Here is an 18,168-nt window from a genome sequence, read left to right as displayed (position 1 = left end):
CAGTAAGTAGAGGTGGAGGCCGAGGTGAATTTCCTTTTCTCTTGGTCTATTTCTGTCGAGTATTACAGTGAGAATGGGGCCAGGGTCAGTGGTGTGTTCTTCATGGGAGATGTGGGAACTTTGGGAGACCTGCAGTCTCTCTGATAACTATACGGGCTCTGAGTGTCAGCTCCTGAGAGTCGTGCGTTGAAGAACTGGAGTTGAATCTGGATGGCCTTTGGTGTGTACGGGAGAATGAGGAGATGATGGATAGAAGCCCCTAAGTTACAGGAGGCAGGTACCTGGGTGTCTGTGAGGAGAGGGAAAGGGAATAGGTAGACAGTGAGTGTACCACTGTGGTTGTCCCGTTAAATAATAAGCATTCCGCCTTGGATACTGGTGCGGGCTGTAATGGGAGGAACGACCCTCCGGGGGAGGCAACAGTCCCAGGACAGAAGTGGCTCACGTGAGGGAATAATTTTAAGGTGATGGAGGAGGGTACAGGGTGGGTATTGGGGTGGGCTGGGGTGTAGTCAGAGGTCTGGTTTTACACAGAGAGTGGAGGATGTCTAGAATGTGCTGTCAGAGGTGGTGGTAGAGACAGACACATTAGGGACTTCACAGGAATGACTGAAAAATGGAGGGTTACGTGAGATTGATCTTGGAGGAGCTTAACATCATGGGCCAAGTGTGTGAAGTGTGCTGTAATATTGTTTGTTCGAGGGAACCGAGTGGCCACCCTGAGGCAAAATAGGTACATTACCAGCAGTGAACTAACTGGAACCCCCCCCCCACACCACCCTCCCCTCTCCCCGATCTGTTTCAGGCCCGGTCCCCGTCCGGCTGGTGAACGGGAACAACATGTGCTCTGGGAGAGTCGAGGTCTATCATAACTCTACCTGGGGCACCGTCTGTGGCAGGAGCTGGAATAGGAGTGAAGCGGACGTGGTCTGCAGGATTTTGAACTGTGGGACATCTGAGTCGGTAACAACAGATGCCTCCTACGGAGAGGGCACTGGGAAGATCTGGCTGGATGGGGTGAAGTGTAAAGGAACAGAGCCTGCTCTCGACCAGTGCCCGGCCAGCCCATGGGGGGTGAATAACTGCTCCCACGCACAGGACGCTGGAGTCTCCTGCACAGGTAAGTGTGGGTGGGCAGCGAGTGTGTGCTTTACACTGAAACCTCTGCTGTGCTATTGAGTGAACTCCAGTGTTGAGCAGATTGTTGCCCTGACTGCATCACTGTCCTTCTCAAGGTCCTGATCCTCCGTGGTTCCTGGTTGTCAGGTCCAGCTGCAGGTGCTGGGAGAGAGTCGGATTGTAGTGCAGGCTGTCCAAATCCCTGCAGAGTCTGAACGGTTAAAGGGTGGAGGAGCATTTCCCTCGCTCCCAGCAATTAGAGGCCCTGTCCCGTTGCCGGGTTGGGATTTTTGGTTTGAGCTTCACCAGGATAGATGTAGACTGTGAAAACGTGAGGGGATATTGGGGTGAGACTGGGAGGTTAATGGAATTACCACCGAGGGCACAACCACAGAATAGAAGGTCATCTCTTTACAGATGAGGAAGAATATTTATCAGCAAGTACGTGGTGGATCTGTGGAATTCATTTACACGAGTGGATGCGGAGGCCAAGTGATCGGGGATATTTGAAGCAGAGTTTCATAGGTTCTTGATCAATCAGGATGTCGAGGAGAAGGCAGAATGCAGTTGATTAAGATAATTAATCAGCCATGCGAATGTCAGATCTGACTCGATGTGCCAAATGGCCTAAATCTGCTCGTTTGTCTGATGGTGTAAGTCTCCTCTCAGCCTCTGGTTATGTCGGGGAACGATTCAAGCATGTTTAACCTTCTCGGCCCTACTTCAGTCAGCAGATCCGTTGGCCTGTGGATGTTAGCGGCAGTTTTGAAAAAGCCAGTGGGGCCAGTCATTCGACAGGCTGCAGGTGATTAGGAACGTGGTCAAGGCAAAAATAAAGCAAAGTGGCCATTGCAGGAGAGGAATGTTGCTTGGGGGAGACCTGAAATAAATTCATCCACTGATTTGAGGCACGGACAGGGCAGATGCTTCAGAGTGTTTTTCCCAAGATGGAAATGTCAAATACCACAGGGCACTGGAGGGGGAATGTGTAGAGGAGATTTATGGGGCAAGTTCTTTCATACAGACAGTGGTGTCTTAAAACAATTTCAGGGGAGGTTGTGTCAGTAATCACAGGATCAGTGTTTAAAAACCAGGTATCAAAGACTAACATTTCACTGGCAGGTATGGTGGTAAATGGACTCTGTGTGGGCAGCTGGCATTAGACCCTCTGGCATCCTGGTCAGCAGAATCAGGTTGGTCCGAATGGCCTGTTCCTGTGCTGTTCTCTGAGCTCGATGTTCCTTCCCTCAGTCATTCATACCCCACCCAGTCTAACCCCATTGCCCCTCAGTCCAATCCCCGTTTCCCATTGCAGAGTCTCAGCCTTCTCTCACGTCACTCTCATCAACTTTCAATATGGGAATCCTCATTTTATCCTCATTCCCTTCTCGTTTCCAGGCCCGGTCCCCATCCGGCTGGTGAACGGGAACAACATTTGCTCTGGGAGAGTCGAGGTCTATCATAACTCTACCTGGGGCACCGTCTGTGGCAGGAGCTGGAATAGGAGTGAAGCGGACGTGGTCTGCAGGATTTTGAACTGTGGGACATCTGAGTCGGTAACAACAGATGCCTCCTACGGAGAGGGCACTGGGAAGATCTGGCTGGATGGGGTGAAGTGTAATGGGACAGAGCCTGCTCTCGACCAGTGCCCTGCCAGCCCATGGGGGGTGAATAACTGCTCCCACGCAGAGGACGCTGGAGTCTCCTGCACAGGTGAGTGTGGGTGGGCAGCGAGTGTGTGCTTTACACTGAAACCTTCGGTGTGCAATTAAGTGAACTCCGATGTTGAACGGATTGGTCACCTGACTGCATCTCTGTCCTTCTCGAGTTCCTCAACTACAACACAGAGTCTTGCCTTCTTCGGAAGTTTTCTGATGACTCTGCCATAGTTGGATGCACTTACTCACTTCCACTTGGCATGATTAACTTATTATTATTTAATCATTTATGGTTTTATATTGCTCTATTTCTTCTCTGTTCTTGTTGCGGCTGTAACAATACCCAATTTCCCTCGGGATCAATAAAGTATGTCTGTCTGTCTGTCTGCCATGAGAATCAGTAAGTAGAGGTGGAGGCCGAGGTAAATTTCCTTTTCTCTTGGTCTATTTCTGTCGAGTATTACAGTGAGAATGGGGCCAGGGTTCTTCATGGGAGATGTGGGAACTTTGGGAGACCTGCAGTCTCTCTGATAACTAGACGGGCTCTGAGTGTCAGCTCCTGAGAGTCGTGCGTTGAAGAACTGGAGTTGGATCTGGATGGCCTTTGGTGCGTACGGGAGAATGAGGAGATGATGGATAGAAGCCCCTAAGTTGCAGGAGGCAGGTACCTGCTTGTCTGTGAGGAGAGGGAAAGGGAATAGGTAGACAGTGAGTGTACCACTGTGGTTGTCCCGTTAAATAATAAGCATTCCGCCTTGGATTCTGGTGCGGGCTGTAATGGGAGGAACGACCCTCCGGGGGAGGCAACAGTCCCAGGACAGAAATGACTCACATGAGGGAATAATTTTAAGGTGATGGAGGAGGGTACAGGGTGGGTATTGGGGTGGGCTGGGGTGTTGTCAGAGGTCAGGTTTCACACAGAGAGTGGAGGATGTATAGAATGTGCTGTCAGAGGTGGTGGTCGAGACAGACACATTAGGGACTTCACAGGAATGACCGAAGAATGGAGATTGATGTGGGATTGATCTTGTAAGATGTTAACATCATGGGCCAAGTGTGTGTAGTGTGCTGTAATATTGTTTGTTCGAGGGAAACGAGTCTCCACTCTGAGGCACAATAGGTACATTACCAGGAGTGAACTAACTGGAATCCCCTCCCCCACACCACCCTCCCCTCTCCCTTCTCTGTTCCAGGCCCGGTCCCCGTCCAGCTGGTGAACGGGAACAACATGTGCTCTGGGAGAGTCGAGGTCTATCATAACTCTACCTGGGGCACCGTCTGTGGAAGGAGCTGGAATAGGAGTGAAGCGGACGTGGTCTGCAGGATGTTGAACTGTGGGACATCTGAGTCGGTAACAACAGATGCCTCCTACGGAGAGGGCACTGGGAAGATCTGGCTGGATGGGGTGAAGTGTAAGGGGACAGAGCCTGCTCTCGACCAGTGCCCGGCCAACCCATGGGGGGTGAATAACTGCTCCCACGCAGAGGACGCTGGAGTCTCCTGCACAGGTTAGTGTGTCTGGGCAGCGAGTGTGTGCTTTACACTGAAACCTCTGCTGTGCTATTGAGTGAACTCCAGTGTTGAGCAGATTGTTGCCCTGACTGCATCACTGTCCTTCTCAAGGTCCTGATCCTCCGTGGTTCCTGGTTGTCAGGTCCAGCTGCAGGTGCTGGGAGAGAGTCGGATTGTAGTGCAGGCTGTCCAAATCACTGCAGAGTCCGAGCGGTTAAAGGGTGGAGGAGCATTTCCCTCGCTCCCAGCAATTAGAGGCCCTGTCCCGTTGCCGGGTTGGGATTTTTGGTTTGAGCTTCACCAGGATAGATGTAGACTGTGAAAACGTGAGGGGATATTGGGGTGAGACTGGGAGGTTATGGGAATTACCACCGAGGGCACAACCACAGAATAGAAGGTCTTCTCTTTACAGATGAGGAAGATTATTTATCAGCAAGTACGTGGTGGATCTGTGGAATTCGTTTACACGAGTGGATGCGGAGGCCAAGTGATCGGGGATATTTGAAGCAGAGTTTCATAGGTTCTTGATCAATCAGGATGTCGAGGAGAAGGCAGAATGCAGTTGATTTAGATAATTAATCAGCCATGCGAATGTCAGATCCGACTCGATGTGCCAAATGGCCTAAATCTGCTCGCTTGTCGGATGGTGTAAGTCTCCCCTCAGAATCTGATGCTGTCTGGGAGCAACTCAAGCATGTTTAACCTTCTCGGCCGATTACAGTCGGCAGATCTGTTGGCCTGTGGATCTGTGTGGCAGTTTTGAAAAAGCCAGTGGGGCCAGTCATTCGACAGGCTGCGGGTGATTAGGAACGTGGTCAAGGCAAAAATAAAGCAAAGTGGCCATTGCAGGAGAGGAATTTTGCTTGGGGGAGACCTGAAGCAAATTCATCCACTGATTCGAGGCACGGACAGGGCGGATGGTTCAGAGTGTTTTTCCCAGGATGGAAATGTCAAATACCACAGGGCACTGGAGGGGGAATGTGTAAAGGAGATTTATGGGGCAAGTTCTTTCATGCAGCTAGTGGTGTCTGGAAACCACTTTCAGGGGAGGTTGTGTCAGTAATCACAGCATCAATGTTTAAAAACCAGGTATCAAACACTAACATTTTACTGGCAGGTATGGAGGTAAATGGACTCTGTGTGGGCAGCTGGCATTAGTCCCTCTGGCATCCTGGTCAGCAGAATCAGGTTGGTCCGAATGGCCTGTTCCTGTGCTGTTCTCTGAGCTCGATGTTCCTTCCCTCAGTCATTCATACCCCACCCAGTCTAACCCCATTGCCCCTCAGTCCAATCCCCGTTTCACATTGCACTGTCTCAGCCTTCTCTCATGTCACTCTCATCAACTTTCAATATGGGAATCCTCATTTTAACCTCATTCCCTTCCCGTTTCCAGGCCCGGTCCCCATCCGGCTGGTGAACGGGAACAACATTTGCTCTGGGAGAGTCGAGGTCTATCATAACTCTACCTGGGGCACCGTCTGTGGCAGGAGCTGGAATAGGAGTGAAGCGGACGTGGTCTGCAGGATTTTGAACTGTGGGACATCTGAGTCGGTAACAACAGATGCCTCCTACGGAGAGGGCACTGGGAAGATCTGGCTGGATGGGGTGAAGTGTAAGGGGACAGAGCCTGCTCTCGACCAGTGCCCTGCCAGCCCATGGGGGGTGAATAACTGCTCCCACGCAGAGGACGCTGGAGTCTCCTGCACAGGTGAGTGTGGGTGGGCAGCGAGTGTGTGCTTTACACTGAAACCTTCGGTGTGCAATTAAGTGAACTCCGATGTTGAACGGATTGGTCACCTGACTGCATCTCTGTCCTTCTCGAGTTCCTCAACTACAACACAGAGTCTTGCCTTCTTCGGAAGTTTTCTGATGACTCTGCCATAGTTGGATGCACTTACTCACTTCCACTTGGCATGATTAACTTATTATTATTTAATCATTTATGGTTTTATATTGCTCTATTTCTTCTCTGTTCTTGTTGCGGCTGTAACAATACCCAATTTCCCTCGGGATCAATAAAGTATGTCTGTCTGTCTGTCTGCCATGAGAATCAGTAAGTAGAGGTGGAGGCCGAGGTAAATTTCCTTTTCTCTTGGTCTATTTCTGTCGAGTATTACAGTGAGAATGGGGCCAGGGTTCTTCATGGGAGATGTGGGAACTTTGGGAGACCTGCAGTCTCTCTGATAACTAGACGGGCTCTGAGTGTCAGCTCCTGAGAGTCGTGCGTTGAAGAACTGGAGTTGGATCTGGATGGCCTTTGGTGCGTACGGGAGAATGAGGAGATGATGGATAGAAGCCCCTAAGTTGCAGGAGGCAGGTACCTGCTTGTCTGTGAGGAGAGGGAAAGGGAATAGGTAGACAGTGAGTGTACCACTGTGGTTGTCCCGTTAAATAATAAGCATTCCGCCTTGGATTCTGGTGCGGGCTGTAATGGGAGGAACGACCCTCCGGGGGAGGCAACAGTCCCAGGACAGAAATGACTCACATGAGGGAATAATTTTAAGGTGATGGAGGAGGGTACAGGGTGGGTATTGGGGTGGGCTGGGGTGTTGTCAGAGGTCAGGTTTCACACAGAGAGTGGAGGATGTATAGAATGTGCTGTCAGAGGTGGTGGTCGAGACAGACACATTAGGGACTTCACAGGAATGACCGAAGAATGGAGATTGATGTGGGATTGATCTTGTAAGATGTTAACATCATGGGCCAAGTGTGTGTAGTGTGCTGTAATATTGTTTGTTCGAGGGAAACGAGTCTCCACTCTGAGGCACAATAGGTACATTACCAGGAGTGAACTAACTGGAATCCCCTCCCCCACACCACCCTCCCCTCTCCCTTCTCTGTTCCAGGCCCGGTCCCCGTCCGGCTGGTGAACGGGAACAACATGTGCTCTGGGAGAGTCGAGGTCTATCATAACTCTACCTGGGGCACCGTCTGTGGAAGGAGCTGGAATAGGAGTGAAGCGGACGTGGTCTGCAGGATGTTGAACTGTGGGACATCTGAGTCGGTAACAACAGATGCCTCCTACGGAGAGGGCACTGGGAAGATCTGGCTGGATGGGGTGAAGTGTAAGGGGACAGAGCCTGCTCTCGACCAGTGCCCGGCCAACCCATGGGGGGTGAATAACTGCTCCCACGCAGAGGACGCTGGAGTCTCCTGCACAGGTTAGTGTGTCTGGGCAGCGAGTGTGTGCTTTACACTGAAACCTCTGCTGTGCTATTGAGTGAACTCCAGTGTTGAGCAGATTGTTGCCCTGACTGCATCACTGTCCTTCTCAAGGTCCTGATCCTCCGTGGTTCCTGGTTGTCAGGTCCAGCTGCAGGTGCTGGGAGAGAGTCGGATTGTAGTGCAGGCTGTCCAAATCACTGCAGAGTCCGAGCGGTTAAAGGGTGGAGGAGCATTTCCCTCGCTCCCAGCAATTAGAGGCCCTGTCCCGTTGCCCGGTTGGGATTTTTGGTTTGAGCTTCACCAGGATAGATGTAGACTGTGAAAACGTGAGGGGATATTGGGGTGAGACTGGGAGGTTATGGGAATTACCACCGAGGGCACAACCACAGAATAGAAGGTCTTCTCTTTACAGATGAGGAAGATTATTTATCAGCAAGTACGTGGTGAATCTGTGGAATTCATTTACACGAGTGGATGCGGAGGCCAAGTGATCGGGGATATTTGAAGCAGAGTTTCATAGGTTCTTGATCAATCAGGATGTCGAGGAGAAGGCAGAATGCAGTTGATTAAGATAATTAATCAGCCATGCGAATGTCAGATCCGACTCGATGTGCCAAATGGCCTAAATCTGCTCGCTTGTCGGATGGTGTAAGTCTCCCCTCAGAATCTGATGCTGTCTGGGAGCAACTCAAGCATGTTTAACCTTCTCGGCCGATTACAGTCGGCAGATCTGTTGGCCTGTGGATCTGTGTGGCAGTTTTGAAAAAGCCAGTGGGGCCAGTCATTCGACAGGCTGCGGGTGATTAGGAACGTGGTCAAGGCAAAAATAAAGCAAAGTGGCCATTGCAGGAGAGGAATTTTGCTTGGGGGAGACCTGAAGCAAATTCATCCACTGATTCGAGGCACGGACAGGGCGGATGGTTCAGAGTGTTTTTCCCAGGATGGAAATGTCAAATACCACAGGGCACTGGAGGGGGAATGTGTAGAGGAGATTTATGGGGCAAGTTCTTTCATGCAGCTAGTGGTGTCTGGAAACCACTTTCAGGGGAGGTTGTGTCAGTAATCACAGCATCAATGTTTAAAAACCAGGTATCAAACACTAACATTTCACTGGCAGGTATGGTGGTAAATGGACTCTGTGTGGGCAGCTGGCATTAGACCCTCTGGCATCCTGGTCAGCAGAATCAGGTTGGTCCGAATGGCCTGTTCCTGTGCTGTTCTCTGAGCTCGATGTTCCTTCCCTCAGTCATTCATACCCCACCCAGTCTAACCCCATTGCCCCTCAGTCCAATCCCCGTTTCACATTGCACTGTCTCAGCCTTCTCTCATGTCACTCTCATCAACTTTCAATATGGGAATCCTCATTTTAACCTCATTCCCTTCCCGTTTCCAGGCCCGGTCCCCATCCGGCTGGTGAACGGGAACAACATTTGCTCTGGGAGAGTCGAGGTCTATCATAACTCTACCTGGGGCACCGTCTGTGGCAGGAGCTGGAATAGGAGTGAAGCGGACGTGGTCTGCAGGATTTTGAACTGTGGGACATCTGAGTCGGTAACAACAGATGCCTCCTACGGAGAGGGCACTGGGAAGATCTGGCTGGATGGGGTGAAGTGTAACGGGACAGAGCCTGCTCTCGACCAGTGCCCTGCCAGCCCATGGGGGGTGAATAACTGCTCCCACGCAGAGGACGCTGGAGTCTCCTGCACAGGTGAGTGTGTGTGGGCAGCGAGTGTGTGCTTTACACTGAAACCTTCGGTGTGCAATTAAGTGAACTCCGATGTTGAACGGATTGGTCACCTGACTGCATCTCTGTCCTTCTCGAGTTCCTCAACTACAACACAGAGTCTTGCCTTCTTCGGAAGTTTTCTGATGACTCTGCCATAGTTGGATGCACTTACTCACTTCCACTTGGCATGATTAACTTATTATTATTTAATCATTTATGGTTTTATATTGCTCTATTTCTTCTCTGTTCTTGTTGCGGCTGTAACAATACCCAATTTCCCTCGGGATCAATAAAGTATGTCTGTCTGTCTGTCTGCCATGAGAATCAGTAAGTAGAGGTGGAGGCCGAGGTAAATTTCCTTTTCTCTTGGTCTATTTCTGTCGAGTATTACAGTGAGAATGGGGCCAGGGTTCTTCATGGGAGATGTGGGAACTTTGGGAGACCTGCAGTCTCTCTGATAACTAGACGGGCTCTGAGTGTCAGCTCCTGAGAGTCGTGCGTTGAAGAACTGGAGTTGGATCTGGATGGCCTTTGGTGCGTACGGGAGAATGAGGAGATGATGGATAGAAGCCCCTAAGTTGCAGGAGGCAGGTACCTGCTTGTCTGTGAGGAGAGGGAAAGGGAATAGGTAGACAGTGAGTGTACCACTGTGGTTGTCCCGTTAAATAATAAGCATTCCGCCTTGGATTCTGGTGCGGGCTGTAATGGGAGGAACGACCCTCCGGGGGAGGCAACAGTCCCAGGACAGAAATGACTCACATGAGGGAATAATTTTAAGGTGATGGAGGAGGGTACAGGGTGGGTATTGGGGTGGGCTGGGGTGTTGTCAGAGGTCAGGTTTCACACAGAGAGTGGAGGATGTATAGAATGTGCTGTCAGAGGTGGTGGTCGAGACAGACACATTAGGGACTTCACAGGAATGACCGAAGAATGGAGATTGATGTGGGATTGATCTTGTAAGATGTTAACATCATGGGCCAAGTGTGTGTAGTGTGCTGTAATATTGTTTGTTCGAGGGAAACGAGTCTCCACTCTGAGGCACAATAGGTACATTACCAGGAGTGAACTAACTGGAATCCCCTCCCCCACACCACCCTCCCCTCTCCCTTCTCTGTTCCAGGCCCGGTCCCCGTCCGGCTGGTGAACGGGAACAACATGTGCTCTGGGAGAGTCGAGGTCTATCATAACTCTACCTGGGGCACCGTCTGTGGAAGGAGCTGGAATAGGAGTGAAGCGGACGTGGTCTGCAGGATGTTGAACTGTGGGACATCTGAGTCGGTAACAACAGATGCCTCCTACGGAGAGGGCACTGGGAAGATCTGGCTGGATGGGGTGAAGTGTAAGGGGACAGAGCCTGCTCTCGACCAGTGCCCGGCCAACCCATGGGGGGTGAATAACTGCTCCCACGCAGAGGACGCTGGAGTCTCCTGCACAGGTTAGTGTGTCTGGGCAGCGAGTGTGTGCTTTACACTGAAACCTCTGCTGTGCTATTGAGTGAACTCCAGTGTTGAGCAGATTGTTGCCCTGACTGCATCACTGTCCTTCTCAAGGTCCTGATCCTCCGTGGTTCCTGGTTGTCAGGTCCAGCTGCAGGTGCTGGGAGAGAGTCGGATTGTAGTGCAGGCTGTCCAAATCACTGCAGAGTCCGAGCGGTTAAAGGGTGGAGGAGCATTTCCCTCGCTCCCAGCAATTAGAGGCCCTGTCCCGTTGCCCGGTTGGGATTTTTGGTTTGAGCTTCACCAGGATAGATGTGGACTGTGAAAACGTGAGGGGATATTGGGGTGAGACTGGGAGGTTATGGGAATTACCACCGAGGGCACAACCACAGAATAGAAGGTCTTCTCTTTACAGATGAGGAAGATTATTTATCAGCAAGTACGTGGTGAATCTGTGGAATTCATTTACACGAGTGGATGCGGAGGCCAAGTGATCGGGGATATTTGAAGCAGAGTTTCATAGGTTCTTGATCAATCAGGATGTCGAGGAGAAGGCAGAATGCAGTTGATTAAGATAATTAATCAGCCATGCGAATGTCAGATCCGACTCGATGTGCCAAATGGCCTAAATCTGCTCGCTTGTCGGATGGTGTATGTCTCCCCTCAGAATCTGATGCTGTCTGGGAGCAACTCAAGCATGTTTAACCTTCTCGGCCGATTACAGTCGGCAGATCTGTTGGCCTGTGGATCTGTGTGGCAGTTTTGAAAAAGCCAGTGGGGCCAGTCATTCGACAGGCTGCGGGTGATTAGGAACGTGGTCAAGGCAAAAATAAAGCAAAGTGGCCATTGCAGGAGAGGAATTTTGCTTGGGGGAGACCTGAAGCAAATTCATCCACTGATTCGAGGCACGGACAGGGCGGATGGTTCAGAGTGTTTTTCCCAGGATGGAAATGTCAAATACCACAGGGCACTGGAGGGGGAATGTGTAAAGGAGATTTATGGGGCAAGTTCTTTCATGCAGCTAGTGGTGTCTGGAAACCACTTTCAGGGGAGGTTGTGTCAGTAATCACAGCATCAATGTTTAAAAACCAGGTATCAAACACTAACATTTTACTGGCAGGTATGGAGGTAAATGGACTCTGTGTGGGCAGCTGGCATTAGTCCCTCTGGCATCCTGGTCAGCAGAATCAGGTTGGTCCGAATGGCCTGTTCCTGTGCTGTTCTCTGAGCTCGATGTTCCTTCCCTCAGTCATTCATACCCCACCCAGTCTAACCCCATTGCCCCTCAGTCCAATCCCCGTTTCACATTGCACTGTCTCAGCCTTCTCTCATGTCACTCTCATCAACTTTCAATATGGGAATCCTCATTTTAACCTCATTCCCTTCCCGTTTCCAGGCCCAGTCCCCATCCGGCTGGTGAACGGGAACAACATTTGCTCTGGGAGAGTCGAGGTCTATCATAACTCTACCTGGGGCACCGTCTGTGGCAGGAGCTGGAATAGGAGTGAAGCGGACGTGGTCTGCAGGATTTTGAACTGTGGGACATCTGAGTCGGTAACAACAGATGCCTCCTACGGAGAGGGCACTGGGAAGATCTGGCTGGATGGGGTGAAGTGTAACGGGACAGAGCCTGCTCTCGACCAGTGCCCTGCCAGCCCATGGGGGGTGAATAACTGCTCCCACGCAGAGGACGCTGGAGTCTCCTGCACAGGTGAGTGTGGGTGGGCAGCGAGTGTGTGCTTTACACTGAAACCTTCGGTGTGCAATTAAGTGAACTCCGATGTTGAACGGATTGGTCACCTGACTGCATCTCTGTCCTTCTCGAGTTCCTCAACTACAACACAGAGTCTTGCCTTCTTCGGAAGTTTTCTGATGACTCTGCCATAGTTGGATGCACTTACTCACTTCCACTTGGCATGATTAACTTATTATTATTTGATCATTTATGGTTTTATATTGCTCTATTTCTTTCTGTTCTTGTTGCGGCTGTAACAATACCCAATTTCCCTCGGGATCAATAAAGTATGTCTGTCTGTCTGTCTGCCATGAGAATCAGTAAGTAGAGGTGGAGGCCGAGGTAAATTTCCTTTTCTCTTGGTCTATTTTTGTCGAGTATTACAGTGAGAATGGGGCCAGGGTTCTTCATGGGAGATGTGGGAACTTTGGGAGACCTGCAGTCTCTCTGATAACTATACGGGCTCTGAGTGTCAGCTCCTGAGAGTCGTGCGTTGAAGAACTGGAGTTGGATCTGGATGGCCTTTGGTGCGTACGGGAGAATGAGGAGATGATGGATAGAAGCCCCTAAGTTGCAGGAGGCAGGTACCTGGGTGTCTGTGAGGAGAGGGAAAGGGAATAGGTAGACAGTGAGTGTACCACTGTGGTTGTCCCGTTAAATAATAAGCATTCCGCCTTGGATTCTGGTGCGGGCTCTAATGGGAGGAACGACCCTCCGGGGGAGGCAACAGTCCCAGGACAGAAATGACTCACATGAGGGAATAATTTTAAGGTGATGGATGAGGATACAGGGTGGGTATTGGGGTGGGCTGGGGTGTAGTCAGAGGTCAGGTTTTACACTGAGAGTGGAGGATGTATAGAATGTGCTGTCAGGGGTGGTGGCCGAGACAGACACATTAGGGACTTCACAGGAATGACCGAAAAATGGAGATTGATGTGGGATTGATCTTGTAAGATGTTAACATCATGGGCCAAGTGTGTGTGGTGTGCTGTAATATTGTTTGTTCGAGGGAAACGAGTCTCCACTCTGAGGCAAAATAGGTACATTACCAGGATTGAACTAACTGGAACCCCCCACCTCCCCCACACCACCCTCCCCTCTCTCTGATCTGTTCCAGGCCCGGTCCCCGTCCGGCTGGTGAACGGGAACAGCATGTGCTCTGGGAGAGTCGAGGTCTATCATAACTCTACCTGGGGCACCGTCTGTGGAAGGAGCTGGAATAGGAGTGAAGCGGACGTGGTCTGCAGGATGTTGAACTGTGGGACATCTGAGTCGGTAACAACAGATGCCTCCTACGGAGAGGGCACTGGGAAGATCTGGCTGGATGGGGTGAAGTGTAAGGGGACAGAGCCTGCTCTCAACCAGTGCCCTGCCAGCCCATGGGGGGTGAATAACTGCTCCCACACAGAGGACGCTGGAGTCTCCTGCACAGGTGAGTGTGTGTGGGCAGCGAGTGTGTGCTTTACACTGAAACATCTGCTGTGCTATTGAGTGAACTCCAGTGTTGAGCAGATTGTTGCCCTGACTGCATCACTGTCCTTCTCAAGGTCCTGATCCTCCATGGTTCCTGGTTGTCAGGTCCAGCTGCAGGTGCTGGGAGAGAGTCGGATTGTAGTGCAGGCTGTCCAAATCACTGCAGAGTCTGAACGGTTAAAGGGTGGAGGAGCATTTCCCTCGCTCCCAGCAATTAGAGGCCCTGTCCCGTTGCCCAGTTGGGATTTTTGGTTTGAGCTTCACCAGGATAGAGGAGGTAGACTGTGAAAACGTGAGGGGATAGTGGAGTGAGACTGGGAGGTTAATGGAATTACCACCGAGGGCACAACCACAGAATAGAAGGTCATCTCTTTACAGATGAGGAAGAATATTTATCAGCAAGTACGTGGTGGATCTGTGGAATTCGTTTACACGAGTGGATGCGGAGGCCAAGTGATCGGGGATATTTGAAGCAGAGTTTCATAGGTTCTTGATCAATCAGGATGTCGAGGAGAAGGCAGAATGCAGTTGATTAAGATAATTAATCAGCCATGCGAATGTCAGATCTGACTCGATGTGCCAAATGGCCTAAATCTGCTCGTTTGTCTGATGGTGTAAGTCTCCTCTCAGCCTCTGGTTATGTCGGGGAACGATTCAAGCATGTTTAACCTTCTCGGCCCTACTTCAGTCAGCAGATCCGTTGGCCTGTGGATGTTAGCGGCAGTTTTGAAAAAGCCAGTGGGGCCAGTCATTCGACAGGCTGCAGGTGATTAGGAACGTGGTCAAGGCAAAAATAAAGCAAAGTGGCCATTGCAGGAGAGGAATGTTGCTTGGGGGAGACCTGAAATAAATTCATCCACTGATTTGAGGCACGGACAGGGCAGATGCTTCAGAGTGTTTTTCCCAAGATGGAAATGTCAAATACCACAGGGCACTGGAGGGGGAATGTGTAGAGGAGATTTATGGGGCAAGTTCTTTCATACAGACAGTGGTGTCTTAAAACAATTTCAGGGGAGGTTGTGTCAGTAATCACAGGATCAGTGTTTAAAAACCAGGTATCAAAGACTAACATTTCACTGGCGGGTACGGAGGTAAATGGACAGAGTCTGGGCAGCTGGCATTAGACCCTCTGGCATCCTGGTCAGCAGAATCAGGTTGGTCCGAAGGGCCTGTTCCTGTCTGTTCTCTGAGCTCGATGTTCCTTCCCTCAATCATTCATACCCCACCCAGTCTAACCCCATTGCCCCTCAGTCCAATCCCCGTTTCACATTGCAGAGTCTCAGCCTTCTCTCATGTCACTCTCATCAACTTTCAATATGGGAATCCTCATTTTAACCTCATTCCCTTCTCGGTTCCAGGCCCGGTCCCCATCCGGCTGGTGAACGGGAACAACATTTGCTCTGGGAGAGTCGAGGTCTATCATAACTCTACCTGGGGCACCGTCTGTGACAGGAGCTGGAATAGGAGTGAAGCGGACGTGGTCTGCAGGATTTTGAACTGTGGGACATCTGAGTCGGTAACAACAGATGCCTCCTACGGAGAGGGGACTGGGAAGATCTGGCTGGATGGGGTGAAGTGTAACGGGACAGAGCCTGCTCTCGACCAGTGCCCTGCCAGCCCATGGGGGGTGAATAACTGCTCCCACGCAGAGGACGCTGGAGTCTCCTGCACAGGTGAGTGTGGGTGGGCAGCGAGTGTGTGCTTTACACTGAAACCTTCGGTGTGCAATTAAGTGAACTCCGATGTTGAACGGATTGTTCCCCTGACTGCATCTCTGTCCTTCTCGAGTTCCTCAACTACAACACAGAGTCTTGCCTTCTTCGGAAGTTTTCTGATTACTCTGCCATAGTTGGATGCACTTACTCACTTCCACTTGGCATGAATAACTTATTATGGTTTAATTATTTATGGTTTTATATTGCTATATTTCTTCACTGTTCTTGGTGCGGCTGTAACAAAACCCAATTTCCCTCGGGATCAATAAAGTATGTCTGTCTGTCTGTCTGCCATGAGAATCAGTAAGTAGAGGTGGAGGCCGAGGTGAATTTCCTTTTCTCTTGGTCTATTTCTGTCGAGTATTACAGTGAGAATGGGGCCAGGGTTCTTCATGGGAGATGTGGGAACTTTGGGAGACCTGCAGTCTCTCTGATAAGTATACGGGCTCTGAGTGTCAGCTCCTCAGAGTCGTGCGTTGAAGAACTGGAGTTGAATCTGGATGGCCTTTGGTGTGTACGGGAGAATGAGGAGATGATGGATAGAAGCCCCTAAGTTGCAGGAGGCAGGTACCTGGGTGTCTGTGAGGAGAGGGAAAGGGAGTAGGTAGACAGTGAGTGTACCACTGTGGTTGTCCCGTTAAATAATAAGCATTCCGCCTTGGATACTGGTGCGGGCTGTAATGGGAGGAACGACCCTCCGGGGGAGGCAACAGTCCCAGGACAGAAGTGGCTCACGTGAGGGAATAATTTTAAGGTGATGGAGGAGGGTACAGGGTGGGTATTGGGGTGGGCTGGGGTGTAGTCAGAGGTCAGGTTTTACACAGAGAGTGGAGGATGTCTAGAATGTGCTGTCAGAGGTGGTGGTAGAGACAGACACATTAGGGACTTCACAGGAATGACTGAAAAATGGAGGGTTACGTGAGATTGATCTTGGAGGAGCTTAACATTATGGGCCAAGTGTGTGAAGTGTGCTGTAATATTGTTTGTTCGAGGGAACCGAGTGGCCACCCTGAGGCAAAATAGGTACATTACCAGGAGTGAACTAACTGGAATCCCCTCCCCCACACCACCCTCCCCTCTCCCCGATCTGTTTCAGGCCCGGTCCCCGTCCGGCTGGTGAACGGGAACAACATGTGCTCTGGGAGAGTCGAGGTCTATCATAACTCTACCTGGGGCACCGTCTGTGGCAGGAGCTGGAATAGGAGTGAAGCGGACGTGGTCTGCAGGATTTTGAACTGTGGGACATCTGAGTCGGTAACAACAGATGCCTCCTACGGAGAGGGCACTGGGAAGATCTGGCTGGATGGGGTGAAGTGTAAAGGAACAGAGCCTGCTCTCGACCAGTGCCCGGCCAGCCCATGGGGGGTGAATAACTGCTCCCACGCACAGGACGCTGGCGTCTCCTGCACAGGTAAGTGTGGGTGGGCAGCGAGTGTGTGCTTTACACTGAAACCTCTGCTGTGCTATTGAGTGAACTCCAGTGTTGAGCAGATTGTTGCCCTGACTGCATCACTGTCCTTCTCAAGGTCCTGATCCTCCGTGGTTCCTGGTTGTCAGGTCCAGCTGCAGGTGCTGGGAGAGAGTCGGATTGTAGTGCAGGCTGTCCAAATCCCTGCAGAGTCTGAACGGTTAAAGGGTGGAGGAGCATTTCCCTCGCTCCCAGCAATTAGAGGCCCTGTCCCGTTGCCGGGTTGGGATTTTTGGATTGAACTTCACCAGGATAGATGTAGACTGTGAAAACGTGAGGGGATAGTGGGGTGAGACTGGGAGGTTAAGGGAATTACCACCGAGGGCACATCCTCAGGATAGAAGGTCTTCTCTTTACAGATGAGGAAGAATATTTATCAGCAAGTACGTGGTGAATCTGTGGAATTCATTTCCACGAGTGGATGCGGAGGCCAAGTGATCGGGGATATTTGAAGCAGAGTTTCATAGGTTCTTGATCAATCAGGATGTCAAAGATTACAGGGAGGAGGCAGAATGGGGTTGATTAAGATAACCAGCCTTGCAAATGTCAGATCTGACTCGAAGTGCCAAATGGCCTAAATCTGCTCGTTTGATTGATGGTGTAAGTCTCCCCTCAGAGTCTTTTGCTGTCTGGGAGTCCTGCCATGTGCAGAAGTTCGCTGATGACACGGCCATAGTGGGGTGTGTCAGGAATGGTCAGGAGGAAGAGTATAGGAAACTGATACAGGACTTTGTGATATGGTGCAACTCAAACTACCTGCGTCTCAATATCACCAAGACCAAGGAGATGGTGGTAGACTGTAGGAGATCTAGGCCTCATATGGAGCCAGTGATCATTAATGGAGAATGTGCGGAGCAGGTTAAGACCTACAAGTATCTGGGAGTGCAGTTAGACGAGAAGCTAGACTGGACTGCCAACACAGATGCCCTGTGCAGGAAAGCACAGAGTCGACTGTACTTCCTCAGAAGGCTGGCGTCATTCAATGTTTGTAGTGAGATGCTGAAGATGTTCTATCGGTCAGTTGTGGAGAGCACCCTCTTCTTTGTGGTGGCGTGCTGGGGAGGCAGCATTAAGAAGAGGGACGCCTCACGTCTTAATAAGCTGGTAATGAAGGCTGCCTCTGTCGTGGGCACAGAACTGGAGAGTATGACATCGGTGGCA

General features: G+C 50.8%; 1 protein-coding gene across 1 annotated transcript in view; it reads left to right on the top strand.

The window, feature by feature from the left end:
• Window positions 1-18,168, top strand: part of LOC132386330 (deleted in malignant brain tumors 1 protein-like) — a 33,747-nt gene that overhangs the window by 13,513 nt on the left and 2,066 nt on the right. Inside the window, exons 10-20 of the mRNA XM_059958568.1 lie at window positions 806-1,120; window positions 2,518-2,832; window positions 3,971-4,285; window positions 5,683-5,997; window positions 7,136-7,450; window positions 8,848-9,162; window positions 10,301-10,615; window positions 12,013-12,327; window positions 13,469-13,783; window positions 15,183-15,497; window positions 16,636-16,950. Of these exons, the coding sequence (XP_059814551.1) occupies window positions 806-1,120; window positions 2,518-2,832; window positions 3,971-4,285; window positions 5,683-5,997; window positions 7,136-7,450; window positions 8,848-9,162; window positions 10,301-10,615; window positions 12,013-12,327; window positions 13,469-13,783; window positions 15,183-15,497; window positions 16,636-16,950 (3,465 nt within the window). The remainder of the gene's footprint in view (window positions 1-805; window positions 1,121-2,517; window positions 2,833-3,970; window positions 4,286-5,682; window positions 5,998-7,135; window positions 7,451-8,847; window positions 9,163-10,300; window positions 10,616-12,012; window positions 12,328-13,468; window positions 13,784-15,182; window positions 15,498-16,635; window positions 16,951-18,168) is intronic.

Source organism: Hypanus sabinus, unplaced genomic scaffold, assembly GCF_030144855.1.
Source record: "Hypanus sabinus isolate sHypSab1 unplaced genomic scaffold, sHypSab1.hap1 scaffold_1096, whole genome shotgun sequence".
NCBI lineage: Eukaryota > Metazoa > Chordata > Chondrichthyes > Myliobatiformes > Dasyatidae > Hypanus > Hypanus sabinus.
Note: the sequence above shows the minus strand (reverse complement) of the source record. Positions and strands in the feature narration are given on the sequence as shown.